Source organism: Lepidothrix coronata, unplaced genomic scaffold (assembly GCF_001604755.1).
Source record: "Lepidothrix coronata isolate B3197 unplaced genomic scaffold, Lepidothrix_coronata-1.0 Scaffold6, whole genome shotgun sequence".
Classification (NCBI taxonomy): domain Eukaryota; kingdom Metazoa; phylum Chordata; class Aves; order Passeriformes; family Pipridae; genus Lepidothrix; species Lepidothrix coronata.
The window spans coordinates 3764037-3788391 of record NW_016690186.1 but is presented as its reverse complement, the minus strand read 5'-3'; the positions used below and the strand labels follow the sequence as shown (position 1 = coordinate 3788391).

General features: G+C 39.5%; 1 protein-coding gene across 3 annotated transcripts in view; it reads left to right on the top strand.

Moving 5' to 3' along the window:
* The window catches only part of MAPRE2 (microtubule associated protein RP/EB family member 2), a 101121-nt gene that overhangs the window by 59537 nt on the left and 17229 nt on the right, over window positions 1-24355 (top strand). For all 3 annotated transcript variants that reach the window (XM_017831835.1, XM_017831815.1, XM_017831824.1), the window contains 3 exons: window positions 2892-3019; window positions 15175-15320; window positions 17252-17465. In XM_017831835.1, coding sequence (XP_017687324.1) covers window positions 2899-3019; window positions 15175-15320; window positions 17252-17465 — 481 coding nt within the window. In that variant the 5' untranslated portion in view covers window positions 2892-2898. The remainder of the gene's footprint in view (window positions 1-2891; window positions 3020-15174; window positions 15321-17251; window positions 17466-24355) is intronic.

Below are 24355 nucleotides of genomic sequence, written 5' to 3'. Positions count from 1 at the left end.
CAGCCTGAACTTTTGTTTGACCAATAGACCATAGTAATTCATTTGCAGACACAGTGTAAGTTGTATTACAGTAATCCTTCAGGGTAGCATTGTAAAACTCAAGGTTATTCATTTACTCGCAGTTTCCTGCAGTAGAGTTCCCCACCCCATGCACTGCAGTAGAGGAGGTTGTTTGGTCCCCTGTGGGTTGCAGAAAGGTAGATATCTCTCTTTGCAGTTCTATGTGGAAAAGGGTGATGAGGGAAGTTCTGCTTCCTTCTTGTGTGTGGATTTTCTTGATCTTTTTAACAGAGTAAACTTTCCCCTTTCACTACTGGTAGCTGATGGTTGTTCTGAGCTCTGCCTGGTCTCGAGAGGCCAATTAAAATTTTCATGAAGTAGTGGCAATTACAGATCAGAGTAACTTTATTTCAAATGTTACCATCTAAATATCTTTAGCTTCTTTAGAATTGAGTGGAACTGTTCCATATCAATCTGTTGGTTTAATATTAAACTCACTATTCTGAATCTTAAGTGAATATTAAATTCAGTATTAAGCTGTTATTTCAGCTGATCTTACGGACAGTATTTAACATGTTAGTTTAATAGTGGCAGTGGTAGTATGTTTCTGTTAGTTTCTTATCTATCTAAAAAGGCTAAAAATAATAAAGTAAAAACTACACTAACAGTGACATTTCAGACTTCAGATGCAATTAGTGTCAAAGGTGCTGTTTGCCTGCTCAGTCCCTTCCATCCTGATGCTGAATAGCCATTACGGTGTAGTTTTTAAGAGTAAAAGGGCACTCCCTGTTTCTAAAACTTTGCTCCTAGTGCTTAGTTCAATCCAAGCACTTAATGCATGCCAAGAAAGCAACCTTTGCTAACTGTTACAGTGAATGCAGGGCTGTGTTCATGAAATTGGCTGTGCTATCTGGGAGCCTGCTGGAAGAACTGAGCAGACTGATTTCTTCCATGCTTCGGAGGTGCCTGTACACAAGCGGGTAGAGAGGCAGCCTGGTTCCAAATGAATGAATTTCTGGCAGTAGTAGCCTGACTATTGGAGCATGAATTTTTTGACCCTATTTTCTCTTTTTTTCCCCACCTTTTTTTTTCCTCCTTCCCTATAAAGCACATTTGAGGATTTTATGTTTTAGATCTTAATCTCAGTAGATGGGAACAATTTAACAGCCTTCAGAGATTTGTTTCCTAGAAAGTGACCTGTATTATGAACTTTGTAATCTTGTATTTAAATTTATTCTCTGTTATGTACTTATACACTTACAAGTTACTGAGTCAAGTTTCATGCTGGTGGGTTTTTCCACACATTTTATCTAGGTTGCCCCAGCACACCTAACTATGGGTGGAGTTAAGTTGCAGTCTTTGTGTTCCCTGCGGAATTGTTTCTCAAGCTTCAAAGGGTTGCATCTCTGCAAATTCTGAATGGAAATAGTCCATGCAGACCTTGAATCCTACATAGGAGATCTTACTCTCTTGCTTTTGAGAGGCAAAGTTGAGGCCCAAGGCTGAGGTGGCAGGATTGACACCAAAGCTAGACAGTTAGGTGTTAGTATAGATGTCACTGGAAATGGAGATGTGCAGTCTCCACCAAACCAAGAATAATGTTCTTGCTAAGAATTATTGTTCAATTTCGGCTATTTGAATGTTTCTGACGCACCTCATGCTCAGATTATTCCTAGTGGACTTTCTGATGTCCGTTACTCATGGGAACATTGTTTACTCTCTTCATGAATGATCATGATTCCATTCTTTGAAACTGTTGATGAGATGAACTTGAACATGCTCATCTTTTGTCTTGGCAATGTCTCACAACAGAAAGATGTGACTGAGATAGGATAACAAGGAATAAAGTTCAGTAGTATGCATTTCTAGTCTGTGTACTTGGGGACTGATGATAAAGCTACCATGAATTACCTACTTGCAGGAAAGGACCTTAACTAACTAGAAGAATCTATGTAAGATGATGTAGCTGTGAAAACTTTGAGCACAGAGTGCCGTTTTCCAAGGTCTCGGTGAAATGTTATCTCAGCACAGTTTGAAACTGTCTGTTCAAGGACTGCTGGCAATACCAGTCAGTGAATGTCTGACTTAATATAAGAGACTCAAATTGATTTGTTTAATCTAGACTACCTGGGCATTGGGACAGACTCTGAGTGCTGTCCCTAACACATTAGGAAATCCACTCTGGGGAGGAGAAAGCCATTAGAGCTGGAGGATAATGTTGGCAGAAGAACAAATGGGTTTAAACTGAGAGGGAATGTTTTTAATGTTTTAGAGGAGTTGGGCTCCATGGCAGCTTTCCTACCAGACAGTTGGGGGTGCAAGTCTCAGTTACTTTCAGGATAGAAGCTGGTAAATTGATAACAAAGATTATCTAGTATTCACTCTGTGACTGAATCAATTATATAAAAGGCCTCTGTCCCAGTGAGAAATCAGTGTTCCAGTAAATAGAACAGCTACATCATCTAGAATTTATCTGAAAATTAAATATTGGTTTAGGCAGCCTGATTGTCCTGCAGGGGCAAAAAACTGACAAGAGGTCAGATCACTGCATTCATGCAGCACTGTTACGAAATCTCAGATCTCTGATCCTGTCTGTGTGTCTTTACCTATGTATGATTCTTTTTTTTTCTACCTTACCAGCATGAAACAGAGTACTGTAGGTTTGTATGTTCTTTAAGTTCACAGTGACAGCTGGAGAAATATGGTCATAGATTCGAAGAGGACATTGAAGAGGTTAAATACCATTAAAGAATGAAAATTAAGCCTCCTCTCAATAAATAAGAGAGGGTTGTGAGTGTTGCACCTTTTCTGTCTGTTGTTTGAACAGGAAACATATATTCATTGTATTCAGAAAACAGTTATGAAAATGTCAATTTTTTTTTTTTTCCTAGTTGGGGAATGGCGGTCAACGTGTACTCTACCTCTATAACCCAAGAGACTATGAGCAGACATGACATCATCGCATGGGTTAATGATATATTAGCTTTAAACTACACAAAAGTTGAACAACTCTGTTCAGGTAAGAAAGCACAGTATGCTCTACAAGTGTTTATTTTAAAACCTCTTTAAAAGTCTGATTTGTTGAAAATAGATAACTTTTAACTTTGACATAAACCAGTTACTTTGAGAAAAGAGACTAATGTATGTGCGAAGGAAGCATTTTTGCGTTTGTGTTAATTGCAGAAAGATAAGGTGCCTTGGGAAAGCATAACAAAGGCAGAGGTGAATGGGACAAATGTAGCAAAAGATACATAAAAGTAATAAAAAGGTTGGCTAAGCAAGAAAAGAATACAGTGATAAGCTTTTGTGTTTTAAAGCTACTGGGGTGGTATCTTTCCAAATGGAGAGTGGACATAACTGAGAATGAGACAAATGAGAGCCGACACCCCAGATGAACAAAATTCTCCAGCTCCTTTTCCTTCCTGTTGAGGTTCCTAAAATCCCTGCTTATGTGTGCAGGAAAAGAGCACAAGTGTGAATGAGGGAAAACATGGATTTGAGGAAATGAGCCTTTAGCTGCTGTGAGGGCTTTAGAACTTCGTCAAGAACATCTGCCTGTTTCTCTTTAAATGTACCTGAATTCTTGTTGTAAATATATTTGGTAATGAGCCCATAAAAAAGGGGTAATGGCTTGAATACTTTGGACATTTTGGTTAATCAGAGTGGCATCTACAAGATAGGTGTTAAACAACAGGGTCTGTAATTAGATGATGGCTAGAAATGACAAAGGCTGATTTTTCACTGAGAATACACATGCCCCTGGGGAATTATTTTTTTCTGATTCCCTACTGTGATTTTTAAATTTGAAGATTCTTGTGTTGGAGGAGATCTAACTTAGAGCATTCTCTTCATAAGTAAGATATTCCCAGCAGATTAGTTGTCTGGAAGTAGCAATCTAAGTACATGAAAGAGGTACCACACTGCTACATTTCAACTATTTCCTGGTCCAGATGAAATGCATAAACAGGGTCTTATATTCATATATTTGAATTTACCTACCATTCTGGGTAAATTTTATGTCTCACAGATGTTCCCTGAAAGGTACAGGTAATCCTTTGACGTTGATAGTCTCACAGCCTATTCTTCAAAATGTAGAAAAACAATTCACAGCTGCAGAAGTAGGGTTCCATGCTTGCAGCCTTGCACAACAGCCATAAAATCGAGGTTGAAAAAGTGCAGGTTAAAGTGCATGTAAGTAACTTATATAAACTGAACAACAAAAGACATAATTGCAAATAATCTTTTTAATCATTATTAAACTTGAAACTGAAGTGTTATTTTTAGCTGTTGCTATATTTACATGTCCGGAAGTTAGCCTAAGTATTTTATTTTGGTGAATTTTATATAGAGACAATATTCAAACGGGGATGTGTGTGCAACTGCATGTAAATGTGGGAGTAGCTATATATAGATAGATAAATATAAACATAGGCATGCACACACTTAAGGAGATAGATACAAGAAAATGGACGTTTGCATCCCAAAATACCCGATGTTTGCCATTGTTTGAAACAGGAAGCATAGTAGACAAGTTATTGACTTGTTCCTGTGTAGCTGTTTAAATGCTCATAAATAGTTGAAAGGAAGCTTTTGAAGTGAGTTCTCAGTCAAGTTAAATGTGTGTGGGCTTTAAAAAAAAAAAAAAATCCAAAAAAATCCCCCCCCAACCCCAACAAAACAAACGAAAAAACCGAAAACCAAGATAAAAAAAAAACCCACTGAAACCATTTCTCAAAATAGGGGAGAAGTGATCTAAGAAAATTTTTATTAAGCAGAATACAGTGAGTTAAAATTATGTAAGAAGATAAGATTGAGAGACTTCAGCTGGGTGGGGCAGGCAAGCATGGGAACTGTCACAAATCCACTGTCCCATTTCATTACACAGCTTCTTATACAACTTCTTCTGTGACCTCCAGTCAGGATTTTGGGACACATCACAAGGGAAAAACTAAAAAAAGGGTTGTCTCATTACAGCTCTTACTCCATTTTGTATAAAATTAAACCTTTTCTTCCTTTAGAATTTCCTAGATTGTATTGATTGCTATTGTTACCTGATGCTTTTACATCCTTAACAGGTGAAAGCTGTTAACTTGAATTTCTCCATTTTGGTTTGATAGTCAACCTTGACACTTACACATTCCTGTTTTTGCATTGATGCTCTTTACAGTCCAGAAGGGGCTTTAGTAGTGCCTTATCTAAAGAAGCATTCCAGGACAGTCCTTCGTGTGTTCCAGAGGACTTTACTCTCTGAACGGACGAATCTAAACACTGATAGATTATTGCAGACACTAGAGCACAGTAGTCTTAAGACTAGGTCCTTTACCCTTGAGACTGCGTAGTCTGTTTCTCATGTGCAAGGCATGCATGTGTAGGGATTGAAGACAGATGGGCAAGAGGCTTTAGGAATTTTTCTGCATTTCATATAGTTTACTGTGTAAACTCAAAGCAACTTCTTTAATATAGATGTATTTTATTTAGCATATTTCTAGTATAGTTTGCAGGAGGGAAACTAAGGGAACTGTAGCAGAAATGACCAGCCAACTAACAGCCAGAGCATTAGCAAGCATTGTATGCACTGCAGTTTGAGAATGGCCAATCTAACTCATTCATTCTGGTGTTCTTTGGCTGATGTTCCTTGAATCATTGGCAGCTTTCATGCAGATGAATGTTGGTTTCCATAAAATATGAGCATTTCTCCAGGACTTCAAAGAGAAGGAATATGTGGGAAACTCTTTACAACTATGAAGCATTTCACAGCATTAATAGGGAGCTGCAGAGCTGCTGTAACTAAATTTTTATAACCTACTGTAAAATTGTATGGACATTTTCTTCTTCTTTTAGAAAAAAGCATTAAGATTAGTCATGCTGTTTTATGACTATTCAATTCTTGTTCATTTTTGTTAATAAGGAGCAATCAAAATGCCAGCAAAAGCTAAGTGCAAGGCCAGAAAAGGTGGGAGAGGGAAGGTGGGCGGGTGCTATATCTGAATTAAAATCTCAAAGGTGTTACTTTTAGGTGATATGAGCAACCTGGATATGGCATATGCCTGTGTTCAGCACCTGTCTGTGAGACCTTATGGTGCCCGCATTTATCAATAATTTTTGACATTCTGAGCTTAAGCAAAGAAGGAATAATGTGACATTCTGGCTTTACTAAAGGTTTTATAGGAACAGAGATGTTTGGATAAGGAGCGGCAAAGGAATGGCTGGCCTAGTCATAAAGTATTTGTATTCTTTGGGAGTCTTAGATGTGGTTTTTGTCTCTCTTAAGTAGGCCAAGCAAAGTGCAGTGTCCCCTGAGCTTTCTGAATGCCTGCTGTGGTAGTGATGTGCCAAAAAAGCCAGGTTATGGATGGGTGCAGCCCTGGAGAGTCTAAATTTAGTCTGGAGCTCCTCTGGTAATTTAGTTTTGACAACTAAATGGATAAAATCCCTCTGAGCATCTCAAAGCAATGCAATTCTCTTTCCTTTATGTGAGTGTCACATTGTCAGTTTTTGGTCTCTGGGTTTGGCTTCTTGGAAGGTTGTTTAACCTGAACATGAAATTTGTAAACCGTGGGTTTAATTGATGGCATAGTGCATTGCCTTTAGATTGGCATAAGACTTGGGAGCATTTAATTTGATACATCAATGAAAAATAATAGAGAACAACTGAGTGGATTTAATGTAGAATCCTGTGTGCAAAACCCATAGGCTTGGAGAACGGGCATTTCATATGAATTATGACACTGCTTGTTTCTTTGGAGTCATGCTATTTCTGTGATGAATACACAGTGGCTTCTTAAAAAGAATTCTGACTAAACAACTTATAACTGACTAAACAACTTATAACTGAATTTTCTTTAGTAAGGCTGTTTTTCATCTATAGGGGATACCAAGTGAATGTGTTACAGGGCTTTTCATGACTGTTAGAGTGCTACATGAGAGTATATTCAAAATAAGAGTCAGGCAGGAGACTGGAGGGCTTGCATATGAATTAAAAAGAATCAACACAATGCATACAAGCTATATAATGAGCAAGGAAGCTAGAAATGGTAAATGTGTGTAGAAAGGAAAATGCAGCCTGAAGCGAGGTATAATTTTTGTCTTGGCTATACTTGTGTGATCCTTTGAGGTTAAGGAGACAGACTCTCCTCCCTCACTGCATTTGAAAATCCTCAGTAGAATTATAAACTTGCAAATTGTCTGGCCCTCAGTGCATACAGACCTTCTGTCTTTGAGGATTTGGATGCAAGGATAAAGGATTAAATGTGGGGTTGTTTTTTTCCTTGCTTTTAATAAATGACTATAAAGTATTATAAAGCAAGCATGTGGTTTGGCATTTTCAGATTTAAGACTGGGATGCTTTCTCTACAGATGTCCTGGGTGTTGCCACAGGGAATTTTTCATGTGGTGACTACTCTCACTTGTCCTGTATCTCAGTTTACGTTCCTCCTGTGGAACTATTTAGACCCTTTATACATACGTTTCGATTTTAGATAATTTACGTTACGTACATTATACATACTATTTAGACCCTTTATACATACATTGCTCCACCACCCTGGTGTCGGAGGAAAGCAGGCAGTGTGATGATAGGACAGATGTCGTTCTTTGACTTTGTATTGCCTCTCTGGCTTGGGATTTGGGGGAGAACTTGATCGCAGCCTCTGCGGGCTGTTGTCCTTTGCAGCTGGTGCTGTGCAAGGGTGGAGGTTGTCCCTGGCTTGTGGAGGGTATCCATGGTGTTCTGCTCCCGGGGACTGAGTACGGGGGCTCTGAGCCATGGGGCTGCACACCAGCCCCTGGGCAGGGCAGCATTCATTTGTGAAGTGACCGTTGTGCCTCCAGCACCCTCAGCCTTGGGACCCTCAGCAGCAGCAGGGAGTGGCATGCCAGGAATGCTGCTTCCTGAGGAGCGCTCCATGAGAGCTGGCTCTTCTCTTTTCCACAGAAGAAAGATCTTTCTGAGCAGGGCTGAGGTAGCTGGAGAAGGTAGAGGCAGAGAGACGGTGAGAAGGGCTATTTCTTCAATTTGTTTGTGCATATATACACAGAAGCAGGCATGGTGTATTCTGTGGGTTTGCTGCATAGGATTTGTGTTTTCATGTCTTAGAAGGTGTATTTTGCTCGGTGCCTGCATTAACCTGTAACTTCCTACATGTCTGTTACTAAAATCTGCATTTTAGGACTTTGTTGGAGCGTTTAGTGCCAGCATGATTCTCTACAGCCCAACGTGCTAGGTGTGCCTGAGAAGGCAAAGCATGTTTCAACGTTGGTGGTTTTGGTTTTTTTCCCAGTTTGCAGCCTCGAAAAGGCTGGGTCTCTAGAGCAACTTGGGAACACGATTAAAACATGGCTTGATCCCATTTGCACTCTGTAACCAAGCCATGTTTCAAGGAACTGGCATGTTGTCCTGAGGTTATGCAACACAGAGCATACTCAGCATCAATGACTCTCTAATGTATTCCATATGATGTTTAGGATTAGAGGGATACAATGGATGTTAATGATTGGATTTAAATTATTTCCAAAACTTTCTGAGGAAGCTTGCAAAGTAGTATCATGATTTTCAGCCAATAATTTCTTTATTTAAATGTCACTCATTAAGAATTCAGGAGGAATAGAACTTGAACAAGGTTTTTACTTTTTAAAAATTATTATTTAATTACTCATAGCTCTCACTTGCAGTCAGTTGCTTGATTTCCCTCTGGTTTGAAGAGCTTGTTAGATTTTGTGTGCTACTTTTTTAAGGCATGATGAGTTACGCAGCTATTTTAAGTTAAATGGAAACTGTGTTTTCTGAAATTGTTCTGATCTTCCTATTTAAAAATTAATGAATCCCAAAATAAATTATTGCCAAAAATTGAAGTATTAAAAATTCTGCTGTGTATAATTTATGAGCAGCTTAATGATTTACATGTTTAAGGAGAACACAAATTATTACAGGGGAAACCTCCCTCCAATATCCATTATTTAGGATGATCACTGGATATTCTGCATTATGTCGCACTCACGCCCCACCTGTGTAGAAAAGGACTTTTGAAAGCAGATGTCATTTAGATGAACGTGTCTCAGTGGCTGTTGGTCAGGCAGATAGGAGGTGCATAGTTCTTGTACCTCTGTACCTCTTGTACCACTGTTTTCTGTGGTACCAGCTCTGTTTTTGGAAGCTCCCATTGCTCTGCCCTCATTAGGGCAACTGTGCTCAGACAACTGTAAGCAGGAGTACAGGGCTGCACTCTAATCTGCATCTGTTTTAGGGTTTTTTAAGTTCCCTCCCAGGATGGTTGCTGGGAAGAGTGAAGCTAGGCCAGAGTGTCTTGATTGACGAATAGACCCATAAATGCTTGCTTCTCTACAGCTAAGTAGGTGGCAGATTGATGTGGGCTGAAACTTCTTAAATTGGGGCTCGGGGGCAGGGAAGGAGGAGTTAATTGGAGAAAGAGACCTAGGTGCTGCTGGAATTGCAAATAGGAGTTTGAAGACCATCGTCTCCAGTGGAGTGCTCAGCACAAATTGTGCCATTTCTTAAAGATGTGCCTGTATGTAACACAGCTTTATGCTCACGGACAGAATCATGAAGTCATTTAGGTTGGAAAAAACCTTTAAGATCATAGAGTCCAATAGCTAACCCAGCCCTGCAAGTCCACTACTAAACCATGTCACTAAGAGGTACACCTGCACGTTTTTTTAATACCTCCAGGAATGATGACTCCACTGCTTCCCTGGGAAGCTTGTTCCAATTCTTGACTACCCTTTCTGTGAAGAAATTTTTTCTAATATCCAATCTAAACCTCCTCTACCATAACTTGAGGCTGTTTCCTTTTGTCCTATTATGTGGGAAAAGACACTGACCCCCACCTTGCTACAGTCTCCTTTCAAGTAGTTGTACAGGGCAATGAGGTCCCCTCTGAGCCTCCTTTTCTCCAGGCTAAACAACCCCAGCTCCCTCAGCCTCAGTATCTTCATAAGACTTGTGCTGCAGACCCTTCACAACCTTCATTGCCCATTCTTTTAAAAAAAACTTTGTGTGGCATAGCAGAACACCCATATTTGGAATCTAAAGGAAAATCTGATAAGTCAGAAACCTCCTGCTATGTGCTTGCCTTAATGTCACTCCCAAGGAAGCAATTCTAGAAAGCCTGAGGTAGAAGACAAGCCTAAGTGCTGCTGTACTGTAAACAGTGGTTGCTGGCATTCATGGGGGTTTTTTCCCCCTTTCTTACCAAAACTAGTAGGTCACGTGTGCTCCTTGCAAGTCACAGCTTTTTTTTTTAATTGTTGTTGTTGTTGTCTCAGCAACAGAAATACGGGGCGTGTGCGGTTTCCCATCAGCGTTAACAACCATAGTGAACTGAAGTACTGATGAGTAATACACATACAAATCATCCCGTATTTTCCAAATGCATGGTCAGGTGGTTGTAGCTTTGGAGGGAATGAATAATTTGAAGGGATTTGTATCTAACATGACTGGATGTATGTTTTACAGTATCTGAAAAATTTTCATTAAAGCAAATGAACAAACAAAATGAATTACAGAAAAAGGTACAGTCAGCCTTTTTCCCAAATGGGATTTTTTAATAACTGAGTATAAAAAAAATCAAACTTAGGCCTGGTTAAAAGGTTTAAACTTGAATTGTATGTAATTTTAGAACAAAATTCATAATAAGCATTTATACCAAATTTTTAGTGTAGAACTTAGCTCTGTTTGCTGTGATTGCAGTATCAGAATTAAAATAAAGCAGCCCCACCCCTGCCCTAGCCAGGCCCTGTCTTTTCATGAGCCCTTTGAGTTCCGTATTGGCCAGTGTGGTTTTATATGACTTTCTGGGATCTTGCTCCAACACACTGCAGGGAAGAGCTGGGAGGGACATAGTTTTTTCACATTAGATGTGAAGGATTGGCCTAACTTGTATAGGGCACACACATATTGGCAATACCTAAGCTTATATTATATTGTTTCTACTAAATATTTATTAGCATAATAAGTTCTAACTATAGTATATTAAAAGCAGTTAGTTTGCAAATAATTTTTTCATTTATAAATATATAAACATCAATGCTAAAGAAAATCAAGGATGTAATCTTGGTTTCAGATCAGATGTTTACTGAGCAGTAAAAATTTGTTGCAAATAGGATTCTCCTGTCTTCATTGTTACGTCCTTTAATTTCTTTTTTCTTTAAATAGTCAGAAGCAGAAGTATTTTTAATTATCAAGAAAATACTTCTTTCATTTATGGATTCATCAGCCTCCAGATGGTTGAGGAGAGAGGAGAAAAATCAAAAATCTATAATGATGTAGAGTGCATGTGCTTCAGAGCATATTAAACCAGTGTGGACAGTCTGGGAAAGTAACATAGAAGCAGGGAAAAAGAAGTATAGGGCAAAAGCTAAAATTAGTTCAGCATTGCTTACTGCAAGGGACTGGTGAAAGATTATCTACAACTCTGAAAATGCTGTAAAATATTCTGCTTTTATAGACTTGTTAGTAATTTTCAGCTTTACCACTGTATGTGGCAAAATTCTTGAAGTTTAATAGCTTAAATAACCACCTTTGCAATTCTCAGTTTGTTCTTTTGTATCTGAATTCTCCCCCAGCATCCCTTCACCTCCTCTGGCAGCTGCCTGGATACCATCCCCTCCCTCCACTTGCTGCCTGCTCTGCCCGGAGCCGGGGATGCCCTGCAAACACCTGCAAAGCCTGTGATGCTGCTGGGCTCTTTCTGCTCACTAATGGGGCTAAAAATAGTCACTGTTTGGGGGCGGATTTCAGCACAGCAGTGTTTGCAGGCTTGTTTTGGTCTGGCCTGTGAATATCTTCCGTAACTAATGGCTGCATCAATATTCTAGATCAAAACGCAAAAGGACTTTTAGCCAGTGATTCTAAATTGCTTGTTAGCTAATAATGGATAATAGGTTTTTACTGTTGATCCCTTTTCTGCAGTGCCTCCAGCTGTAGTTTCCATCTTTCATTTGAGTAGATGTCAAATTATTCCTGTTTGTATGTATGTGCATGTTCATGCATATAAAAGTTTTTTGGTCATAGAGATAGATTTATTGCGAGAGCCATTCTGGGCAGGTAATGTGTTTTCAACTTCTCTGTACAGATTTGCTAAGGTTTAGGGGGTTTGGGTTTGGGGGTTTTTTTGGGGGTGGTGGTTTGGGTTGGGTTTTTTTTTTTTTTTCCAGAAAATGTAGGGAAGTTTTTTAATATTGAATGAATATAGTAGCTTAATCCTTTTGTTTGTATAAATTATGCAAGAGGTATGTCACAAGCCATAATGTCACTATCTCTACTGTCATTTTCTTTGTATTCCATTGCAAATATTCTTTTCTCGTGCACCTGCCTTGAAACATCAGTTGTATAGTAAATTGGATAGGCCTGAGGTGGTGTCCCATATGCAGAGGGCTACACATGTACACTCTGTCTGTAAGGTAAATGCCTTGCAATCTTGCATCACTTAAGTAGGGCTGCTCTTTCTGCTGCCTCAAGGAAATCTCAGCCATGGGCAGTGTAGAAAGTAGCGTCCCCATTCTGTTGTGCTGATGTTTCCCATTTAAATGCAATCTGACAGCTACAAGCTTTAGGGAGTAAAATTTTAATTATAAATAAATACCTATATAATATTAAATACATACATAACCTCCATGCCCAAAATCAGGTAGTCCCAGCTGACTGTAACGATATTTTACTTTCTCCTGTTGCTGTGGTAGGCAGGTCTCTGCCTTTTTGGAGTCACGAAGAATTTCCTCTCTTTGTAGTTTAGTGTTTAGTTCAGTCCATGTTGGTGTGTTGCCTCTGCTCTTCAGGAAGGAGCGTTTTAATGAATTGTGTTTGCCAATGTAATAAAATCCTCCTGTTGGGGAAACAGCCCAGCAGCCAGCTGCAGTGTTGTGTCAGAGAACAGGTCTGTGTTGCCATGTGGATGCAGTCCAGTGTTTTCTGCCCTCGAGTATTGTGCAGACCCAGGACCACCTCCTGGCTGGCAAAGGCACAGAAGCAACTGCCAGCATGATGGGAAGAAAACACAAGGAAATACCGTAACTGGAGAGACTATCTAAAGGCATGCAGAAGGAATTTGCATTACCAGCAGAAGGAGAAAAATCTCATGTGAACACTTTGGGCTTCTAGTTTTCTAAAAGGATCTAGATGAAAGGTTGTGCAGTGCATTTTTAAGGCCTCCAGGCAATTACTTAGATATCAGAGTAAAGCTTATAATTGGGGTATGGGGAGGACGAAAGTACAGAGTTCGGAACAAATTCAATTTATAACATTAAATGATTGCATTATAATCCTTTTGCATTAAATTAAACAGTAATAAGTGTAATTGAGCCATGCTTTATCTGTATATCTGTGCTTTTAATTGTAATGTAATTTTTCCATTGCCGTGTATTTACCAGTTCTCTTGCTAAGGATGAGTTTTGAATTAATAATTGTGTTTATATAGTTTTCAATAAGAAGATGCAAATTTATTGTCTGATGCTTGTAACTTGCTGGAAGGCTCATTTTCCTTTGGGGAATATTTTACTTTGATTCCTAATCATATCAGGACCACTGCAAACAGCTAAGCACAAGGTGTCCTTGGAAAATCAGATTTTTTAATAACCATTTTCCACAAAAACCTAGGCAATGTGAAGAGATTTTTTTTTTTTTAATGGCAGTGGTTTTCAGCACTAAAGCTTGATCTTGGTAAGTCCCTTAGCAAAATTTTTATCGGTATTTTTGAGAACATTTTTGGACCCTACTCTTAAACTCTGCTTCTCTTTGGGAAGTTGTGAGCTCTGTAACTCTTCATATGATGGCTGACTGAATACAGAGAATGAGAACTATCTCATGCGTAAAGTTGGTCCTGTCGAAACGTATGCATAGTGGAAAAAAATGACTTAAAGTTCAAGTTATTGTTGGCTCTCCTGTAAAACTGGGCAAGCGAGGTGTCTGCTTTGTTAATTTGGTTTCTGTGTGAGCACTCAGAATTGTTCTTTGATAAAAGTCATTGTTGATACTGGGCTGAACTGTTAAGTGAGATCTGGACACTTGTTTGTCAAAACTGATCTGCACTAAATGCACAACAGGCCTTTTTGTAGAAGTGAAATTGAACTTGTCAGGGGTAATGGGGCAATCACTTCCCTGCCCTGTATGTTCAAGCACAGGAGCTGGATCCTCTACAGCCCTCTGCTCCAGAAGTGGACCTCCCTGAATCTTTGCTGAGTATAAAGCATTTTGTAGAAAACTCTTCTGAAGAAGAACAGAAATTGTTTTTCCTCTGATTTCCTCAAACATTTTCATCCTTGATTTCTGAACACTGGAGTGTGTCAACATTAAAGACTTACTTAGCAAATGACAGTAGCAAGATGCTGTAGGAGGAAGCACCCTGTATACAAGAAATGCTGTCTTTATTAGCTATACTCAGTATGCTGGTTAGAAATTTTTCCATATACTTGCTGTTGTGTGCAGGTTTAATTATACATACACACCCCTACCCTCTAGTATGTGAGTTGAGAGCATTCTCAAAGTTGAACTTAGAAACCTTACTGTTTTGAGTGAGAGCTAAAGCTGACAGCCCAGCTTTGAAATCTATGGGTGGGCTATGTTAAAGTCGGCTTATTTAAATGCTTATCTCAGAGGATGAAAATCAGTAGGGGTATTCGTTTTAGAGGGGTGGCAACTGGCTAGTATGTTTTAACAACCTGGAACTTTGCAGTTAATATTTTTTTAAATCATGGCTTGATATAATCTTAAATGATTGCCTTGGACTTGGTTGTCATTTGGCTACAAGTGCCAGAAGAAAGATGACCTTGGCTTGTGTGAATTCAGGGGACTGTGAGGACTGAGGAAGCTTATTAAGAGATTCTCATTTTCACTGTGATCTTCTCATTGTATGGATACTCCTGCTGTGTATAGGGACTCCCAAGAACATCCATTTTACTTTGTGTTAGTCATGGTGATACCTCAGATGCTACACAACAGGGCATCATGTGTTCAGATTGAATGGAAAATAACCACTTTAATATGTCACACTGCTCGATATACATTAGATAAGGAGATCTTGGGTGCATAGTATTAGCTTGAATTACAGCAGGGACTTTTCAGCACTGTTGCTTTCTGCTCATGCTTTCTGCTAATGACATTAAACACCATTTGGTCTTAGCTGGGTGCATCTGGATTAACGTCAATGCATTCTCTTGTTGTAGGAGCAGCTTACTGCCAGTTCATGGACATGTTGTTCCCAGGGTGCATTAGCTTGAAGAAAGTAAAGTTTCAAGCAAAGCTGGAGCATGAGTACATTCACAACTTCAAACTTCTGCAGGCATCATTTAAAAGAATGAATGTGGATAAGGTAGGCATTCCGTATTTGTATTTCAATCACTACATGTTTCAAAAGTTGTATAAATTGGATAAAATTAATAGGGGAAACAAACTTCAAAATACTTGAAAGTCCATTTTTTCAACATTTTCTGGAGTTACAAGTTATTTGTGAAGACGTCCTTGACCTTTCATCTTCTCAAAAGAATATTTAGCCATGAAAAAGAAGTTTGGCATGCTCCATTTAGGTACAAATTGAAAATTGAGTCCATATTTCTGCTGAGGAATTGTGCAACCTAACTCATTATATCTTAATATCAAAGACCCTTTTGCTGAAACACCATGTGTTGGAAATTCCTTTCATCAGCGAATCTTAATTTTTAGATACAGTAAAATTACCAGTGACCTGAATTTCCAACAGAGTAACTTAGAAATATGCTGTTCTTGTAAGTATTCCATGTTTCGTGTCCAAAGCAGAGTTTAAGGAATTCAAATTATTCAAAAGCTGGAATAATTTACCCAGTGATTTAATAGGTTGGGCAGCACATGTGATCTTGTTAAAAATGGAAGTCTCTGAGAAAATGGGTATGTTCAACCATAAGCCATACGGTATTTGGTTTATGCTTGAATGTGTGAGTTTGATAGACTCACCAGTATAAATTACTGTGTTGATGAAAACAGATAATGGAAGTTATGTTGTCATTCTTACAGTTCTACACTGATGCACTACCTGAATACCCTTCTAAGATTCTGCTCTGGCTTTTAGTGTTGCCTTATTCTGAAATTTAAACAGTCTTAATAGAAAGTCCCTTAAGACTTTTATAAAGCACTGGAAAACCCTTGTTTCATGAAATGTTATGGATGCTTCTATTTACAGTGTGATTTGCTAGTGAAACATTGGGATGTCTAATGTATTGAACATTGTCAATTTTTCTGTAGGGAGCAAACTTAACTATATCTTCTCAATGCAAAATTAAGATACAAATGGAACAGCATGGAAAGACATGCAAAATGCTGTGTTAATTCTTGTAGATTTGTAAAATGCTGTACAGTTGGCTTAACCTTGAAGAAGAAATGAAAACTGCAAAGGGTTTAGGTAGTCTTTTCCAGCTGAAAATTGAATGCATTCAAGAGGCATTAATATCCATCTGACTCAGCTCTTTATTCAGCTGCATGAATTAAGCAAAGCAGGGCAACTCTCCTGCAGTTGTAGTCCTTGTCTGCCCACAGCATCTGGGAACCTTGAGTACTGTAATATTGGCCAAAGACACCTTTTGGAGGTTTCATGTCTGTGAAAAATTTGCAAGATATGGATATGGAGATATAGTCTTTCCATTGTTCTACTAGAACTTTATAGACATTTTAGTGAACTTCTGCATGTCCACAAACTGTTCTATGTATAGCTATGTGTGGAATGGAAAGAAATTACAAGGTTAAAACCTCAGGGTTAGTTCAGATGATGAACATGTGCTACCAAAGTGTAGGTTGGTTTCAACTTTACCATGTCTTGGAAAAGCTTCTGGGGTTTGTAGTTCAAACAGTAGGACAGAGAGCAAGAAACTCCTGACTGTACTTTTTGAAGAATTGTTCATTTTTAGTATGTCCGACTGTAGCATGTCCATTAAAGCCAGAAATCCCTAGCTGGCTGAATATAGTGTTACTCCCAGAACAATGTCATTCATTATGGCTATCACTGCAATCAGAAGGGAGTGGAACAGTAGTTACAAAGGCTTGCATACACCTACTGTATAACTACTTCAGAGCCTGGGTCTGTTTTATTTTGTTTTCATTTTTTACAAGCACTTGCAAGTTGACCATAATTCCATTTATTTTAGGAATGAAACAATGGCAGAGGAATATTTCCTGATGTAATTAGTAGATTTTTTTCAAATTAGTGTATATATGTAATGTTTATATTTTAAAATGGCAGTGACAGATTATTGGAACCTTTATTCTACCTTTCAGGTAATTCCCGTGGAAAAACTGGTCAAAGGGCGCTTCCAAGACAACTTAGATTTCATTCAGTGGTTTAAGAAGTTCTTTGATGCTAACTATGATGGGAAGGAGTACGATCCTGTGGAAGCTCGACAAGGCCAAGATGCTCTTCCCCCACCAGATCCTGGTGAACAGATCTTCAACCTGCCCAAAAAGTCTCACCATGCAAACTCTCCAACTGCAGGTATTTTACATTTTAAAGAATTCCATTTCTGTCTCTGAAGACAATTGTAAGCTGTGGTCTACTTTACATAAATACTAGTTAAAAATGTGTGGGCTAGGCCATCCTTTTTGCCTCGCATTCTTTTTGCCTTAGCATCTTGACACGTCAGAAGGTTAACTTTTTGGGCACTCCAGTTTGGCCCAGCCTGACTGTGCTAGGGCCTCCTCCACTGAACACCCTGATGTAAATGATGTGGACTGTAGTAATGACAAAGGCATTTAACCATCTTGTTGCTGAATGTGGTATGTGTAAGTGTATTCAAGAACATTAAATGGAGTGTGTTTGTCTTTCACACCTCCACTTTTACAGGAAATTGCTAGCACTGACTGATTTATTTTTTAATTTTTATGGAGAGTAAAATGTTTCCAAATCTTAAGGGCTGACCAGAAGGAAAAAAAATTATTTATTTCTGGTTTTATGTGTGTTTATTGTTGGGTATGCTAGTCCTCTTAACTGAACAAAGTACAACTGTTGCTCCTTCTCAAAGATGCCTCAGTCTTCTAACTTTTTATTTTGTGTTTTTACTGGGTTTTGCTAGGATAATCACTCTTCATAGGAGATTGTATGGTGCTAAGTTTTGGATTGATAAGACTTGGATGTTTCATTATTGCTGATCAGTATTTACAGTTTCAAGGCCTTTTCAGTTTCTCACACTGCCTTGCTAGCAAGCAGGCAGGCGGTGCACAAGAAATTTGGAAGGGACAGAGCCAGGACAGCTGACCCCAACAGACCAAATGGATAATCCATTCCACATGGCATCATGCTCAGCAAGAAAAACTGGAGGAAGAAGGAGAAAAGTGGGGAGGGATGTTTGGAGTTACACTGTTTTTCTTGCCAAGTCACCATTATGGGTGATGGAGTGTGGCATTCCTGGAGATGGCTTAGTTCCTGCCTGCCCATGGGACATAGTGAATGAATTGTTTGCATGGCTTTTGCTTTACCTGTTAAACTGTCTTTATCTCAACCTATGAATTTTCTCACTTTTGCCCTTCTGATTCTCTCCCCAGTCTCACTGCAGGGTACAGTGATAGAGCAGCTGTAGGGGCTCAGCTGCCTACTGGGCTTAGACCACAACAGTGTTTCTGGAACAGGCTAAAGGACTAAACCTGATCTTTGGTGTTTATGTAATACTGGTATGACTAAGGACTAAGCATTTTTGTTAACTGAGTGAACTAAGTGAACAGGAGAGCAGCTAATATTAAAAAAAAAAAAAAGTCACTGAACAAGTGTTACTGGGGTTGATGGTCTGTATGCACACAGGTTTGTGCGTGCAGAAACACACATGCACACACACTTAATTCCTTTATTGGTTTGTCCTGGATTTGTACTAACCCATTCCTCAAATAAGGATTAATATTTAGTTGGTTTTAAATCTGTGACCTGCCTTCTCATGGGCTTGGATATGCACCAGTGGCAAAGGGAAGGGGCGGGTGTGAGGCACCCTCAGTTTTAGGCTGGCTTATGCTCTGGAATCATACCCAGATTTCAGTGTTCTGCTCTGATCACTCCTGACGTCAAAGTGGGGCATTCTTGGCCAGCTGCCTTTATCTCATTAGTGCTTCCAGGAAATGGAGCACCTAATAGCAGGCCAGTGCTGCTCTGAACTTCTAAAGCTTGTTTACATCTTTGTTTTGCACCATCTTGTGCCTGAACCTCTGAATTTCAGGGCCTGGCACACTCTTAATTTCCCATGTAGTGTCTTGCACTCCCTTTGAAAGCAAAACCCAAGTGCTAATGTCAAGATGTTGTCCAGTTGAGAAATTGGAAAAGACACTTTTATTAAACACAGACTTGTTAATTCTTTGTACAGATGGTCTGTTTTTACCAAAGTCACAAATATGTCATCCAGATTAAAGCTGTGGAGGTGACAATCCTACAGAAATTGAATAGCTACTGGAGTGGAACCAACCAGCTGATATGGAGGATAATGCAGTGTTGTGTTGTGTTGTTGGTTGTACTGAAGAGCATGTCCCGTGCCTTCCCAGCCTTTGTATGGAGTAGGACAACTGAGATAGTGTGATGAGTTTAGGTAAGATCCTATTGCTGCGGGAGTTAGCTTCTTCATGGAAAGATTCCTTCATTATTATTTTCCGTATTGTCCAGAAGTGTGAGAGGGAGGACACTAGTTTATTTTCTGAGCTGAGGATGGCGGGTATAGACATTACATACTGCTGAGTGAAATGAGAGTTCCAGCTTTTCTTGCTGCTTGTGTTTCAGAACAGGACTAATTCATTTAGGTGTCAGTCATTCATAGGTTTCCTGATTTCTGGGTGAGCGCATTTTCATTTCACTGATGCATTGTGCTTTTGTGCCTCACGTCACTGCATCAGGTGACCTGGTTGTTTGACAGGATGAGAGCCCTTACTGGGTGCCTGTTGACAGAGGACACACTGGGAGGAGTTCTGTATGCATCTGCCAGCTTGTGTGTGCCTCATCTCAGGCCATTTCAGAGTAAATTAGAATGATGTGGGAGCAAGTTCTGGGTAGTTGGAAAATCACCGTGAAAGATGTGCTTCTGTACCTCCGTCTTGCGCTCATGCACAAGGAGTATTCTTTACAGTTGTTATAATATTCAGCCAGGATGCAGTTGGCTTTCTGGGCTGCCAGCACACATTATTGGGTCATGTTGAGCTTCTCATCGACCCACATCCCCAAGTCCTTCTCCTCAGCACTGCTCTTAATCCCTTCCCTAACCAGCCTGTATTTTTGCTTGGGATTGCTCCAGCCCAGGTGTAGGACCTTACGCTTGGCCTTGTTGAATTTCATAAGGTTCACATGGGCCCACTTCTCAAGCCTGTCAAGGTCCTTCTGGGTGGCATCCCTTTCCTCCAGTGTTTTGACCACACCACACAGCTTGGTGTCATTTTTAATTTGTGTGATTTGCTCTATATTAACACTGAAGCTTTGAAGTCTTAGTACTGCCTTGTTTCAGTTCATTAGCAAAACAAAATGAAGCAATAGTGAGAGAAAATAACCCAGAAGATCTTTCAGCATAATCCAAAAGTTTTTAAACAGTGTGTAGTAGACATGCCTAAATGTATACATCTGTTGTTTGGTGTCAAGAGCGAGTAGATATGTGGGTACTCATTCATAATGTATTTTGGGGTTTGGCAGACTTTAAAATATTGTAAATTGATCAAATGTATACATTTCTAAAGGAATAATTGTTTAGCTACTAGTAATATTTCATATGCATTTCAGATGATTCCTGTTGTTTCACATAATAACTCTTCCAGTGCCCTTTGACCGAGTTTTCAATTTGAGTGATTTAAGAGATGCTGATCTTGTTAACTCTTTATAACTGCTTTATGACACTCTGTTCTAACACTGTATTTTCAGAGGTAGACTAAGATATGTCTTTCAGTTAGTGAGTGGTCAAATCCCTAAAGACTCCTCTGAAAACTTACTCAAAAAGGTACTGGCATGAGTTAAAATTATTTTTGGTATTTAGTAGGCACTAAGGCTTGACAGGACCCCATGGTATCAGGTAGTTGCTTTCTGTACCTGTACGTGGATATTTACCTGTATCTCTACAAATGCAGAGTGTGGTCTTTATTTAATTCGAAAAAAAAATGCTTTTAAAACAAGGCAAAACTCGAGAAATCTGAAAATGCACTGGGTTTTGTGTTAGTCAGGAGTAGGCCAGCAGCCGTAGCCCTTCCTCTTCCAAAGGTGATCCTACTGGGGAGTTAGCACAGGTCAAGGATAATGCAGCTCGGAAATGGAAGCATAAATAGGTCCCTACAACTAATCTGCTGTGCCACCCTCACGTTGCCTCATCCCTTCCATCAGACAGAGCCGATTTGTGGCCGAGCTGACGGTGGTACCGTGGGTGGGTGGGTTTGGTAATGTGTAGAAGTCTGCTTCTAGAAAGAATAAGAGCAGCAAGGATTCACCAGGTAAATGCAGCTCCCTGCTGGGGGAATTAGGGTGTTTTCCTCCTTCAAGGAGCAGAGCCAGCAGCACAGAGCACTGCTGTAGGCTCTCTGCCAGCAGCACCACAGCTGCTTTGAGATATAATGCCATCTGCCAGCCCTGAGCCGACTTTCGATCTCCAGCAGCCTCCGCTCTTCTCTAATGCAGTGGTAAACAGCCTACAGATGTACAGTCAAAATTATGGTACAGGATTAAAATATTAGGGCACTGTTGTTTGTGCCAGTTCTAATGCTCCCTGCGGGAAATAGCGGAAAAAGCCTCATCTGGTCAAAATTGAAAATACTGATCAGGTTATCAGGATTTTAGCTTAGTGTCTTATGTAAGTATTCCTGTATGTCAGAGCAGATCTCCGTGGAGCACTCTTTTGTGTGTGGGTATGGGGTGTCAAAAATACACGTGTAAAAGACAGCTTAATAAAATTAATTATTTACATGTAAGCTAAAAATGTGAGAGGTTCTTAGATCTAAAAGCTGTTAGATTTTTTTAGTTTGAAATATTCAGTGAGAGCAGGATGACTAAAGCAGAGCTGGAAAATACTGGAGGATCACATGAGAGCTAAAAATACTCACACTATGACAGGGAAAATAACCAGGGCAGAATGAACTGTTTGTGCATGAATGCTTTATATATAATGTGCCATCGAAGAGCCAATTGCACAAGAAAATAATGATTTTCTTTAGGGAAACAGTATATCCTGCTGTGGCAGATATGCTGGAAATTAATTTTGAGGGATAAAGATACTTAACAAAACCAGTCTTTATTTTAGTAGCTGGTGATACAATTAGGACTCCTGGGAGACTAGAGAACTCCTTCTAATGCTCTTTTTTTATTTATTTATTTTATTTTGTTTTCCACCAAGACTTTCTACCTTTTCCCCAGGTGACAGGCAGTTGGTGTTGGTGATGGCAACCTCTGCCCGCAGTGGTGGGGTGCTCCAGGACAGTGTGGCTGAGCTGCAGGGCGACAAACTGAAAACCTTCTTGTGCCTAGTTCATACAAGGCCAAGGAATTGTACTAACTAATGGGAACAGCATGTGCAGTGACAGTGCTGGTCTGGGAGGTAGAGGAAAGTGTCTCAGCTGTAATACAGACACACCTCCCCTGCCAGCATGAGGAGAATTTAATTTTTAAACCCACTGAGCTCGAGAATTTAGACCACAAGGCAATGCTGCTTGCAGTGCAGGAGCTAGGGCCTTTTTTCTAAAAAGATTATTGTGTTTGGAAAAGCAGTGGTGAAAAGGCTCTTAATTTTCAGTGTTCTGTGGGTATGGTTTGAGTGCTTATGTTGCTCAAATTTTTGCATGATCTTTCATTTTTCAATATGCATTTCTTTGCAGATTTTACTTCAGATTTTCATTTTGAGACTGCTTTTTCCTTGTAGCTAAGCAGACAGTGGGATTTTAGAAAATGCAGGTTTTTAAGAGCATTTCAAATTTTAAATTATTACTCTTTTTAGGCTATGTGGAATGGTTTAATCCACTGCAGATGAATGCTTGCATGCTTGAAGGTGTTTCTAGAGAAAATAGGGGTTCCAGTTGAGAACAATTAATAGTTGCCTTTAAAATGTTGGTTATTTTAAACCGAGAGTAAAGTCTTCATTTATGATGGGGAAGACCCTTTGGTTAGATCCCACCTATCAAATCTTATATTAAAGACAAACCAAGGGAGTCATGCCATCAGCAAAACTTTTTCATCCGACAAGTAGACTCCCTTGTATGTTCTTCCTTGGATAGTTCTGTTGAAATTTGGAAAGTTTCAAGTACTCGTACACACTTCTCTTTGCCAGCTGTCTGCCAGTGAGGATCAGTGTAGAGGCTGTAGTGTAGTCAGTGGCAGTGGAGATTTGGAGAGCTGAGGGGACAGAAGGGTCCTGCCACCCAAGGGAAGGTAGTACCACAAAATAATTAGGCAGCTGCACCACAGAGTGTTGGGATTCTGAAAATCAAGTCAGATTTTGTCTGAGGTCGTTTAATTCCTATTAAGCATCATTTGTCATCACTTATGCCAGTAAGCATCCCTAAATTGAGCAGTTCCTTGCATCCTGGTGTAGCTGCAGCAATAAGCGTGTGTGAGTATTAATTCATCTGCTGTTCTCACTCATTTGGTTTAAGCGGGTGGAGAGTTTTTCTTTAGCTTGTGAAGAAATTACTAGCTCTGTGGCCTCTTGTTGGGTTTGATTTTTCTCCTGTGGCATGAGTCAGGAATATTCACTTTATGAAATCCTTTAATTTGACTAAAATAGACTGCGAGTGACTCCTGAATTCCACTGGAGCAGTACTCGTGTGTTCTCCGCCAGGTCTTGTGCTTGCTCAGGGCTTCCATTGCTTTCCACACTGTCCGCATGCACGTCCACGCTGTATTCATGCATGTTTTCTTCAAAATTTTACATAAATATTTTACAGCATATTAATTACTCACATAACTTCAAGGAGGATTTCTGCCTAAACGTTCAAGTAGGTTTCTTGACTGCAAGACTGCACTTGTGATGCAGAGAGACCTGGAATGTGCAGCCTAACTTTGTTGTACCCAAACCCTGCACAGTGCCAGCATCCACTGTTTTAAATTGCAGAAGTTTACATCTGTTTGTAAAACAGGTCTTTAGCAGAAAGAATAGTGAAGCTAAAACTGCAGGGGATACATACTAGTAATTGTTTCTGGAATACCACAGATAGAAATCTGTAATGCATTTCAAAGCTGGTTCATTTTAACTTAAATTTGGGTACAAGAACAAAATAATTTGTCTTTCAGCTGTGAATTAACTCATCTCTGCTAGTGTTATATGGGCAGATACAAATAAGTTATCCAGGTGCTAATTGAAGCACCTGCAATACTGTTTAGAAAAAAATTGTAGTTTGAACTCTGCTTTGACCTAAAATCAGAGCATGCTGTCACAGAAGTTCTCACAGAACAGTGAA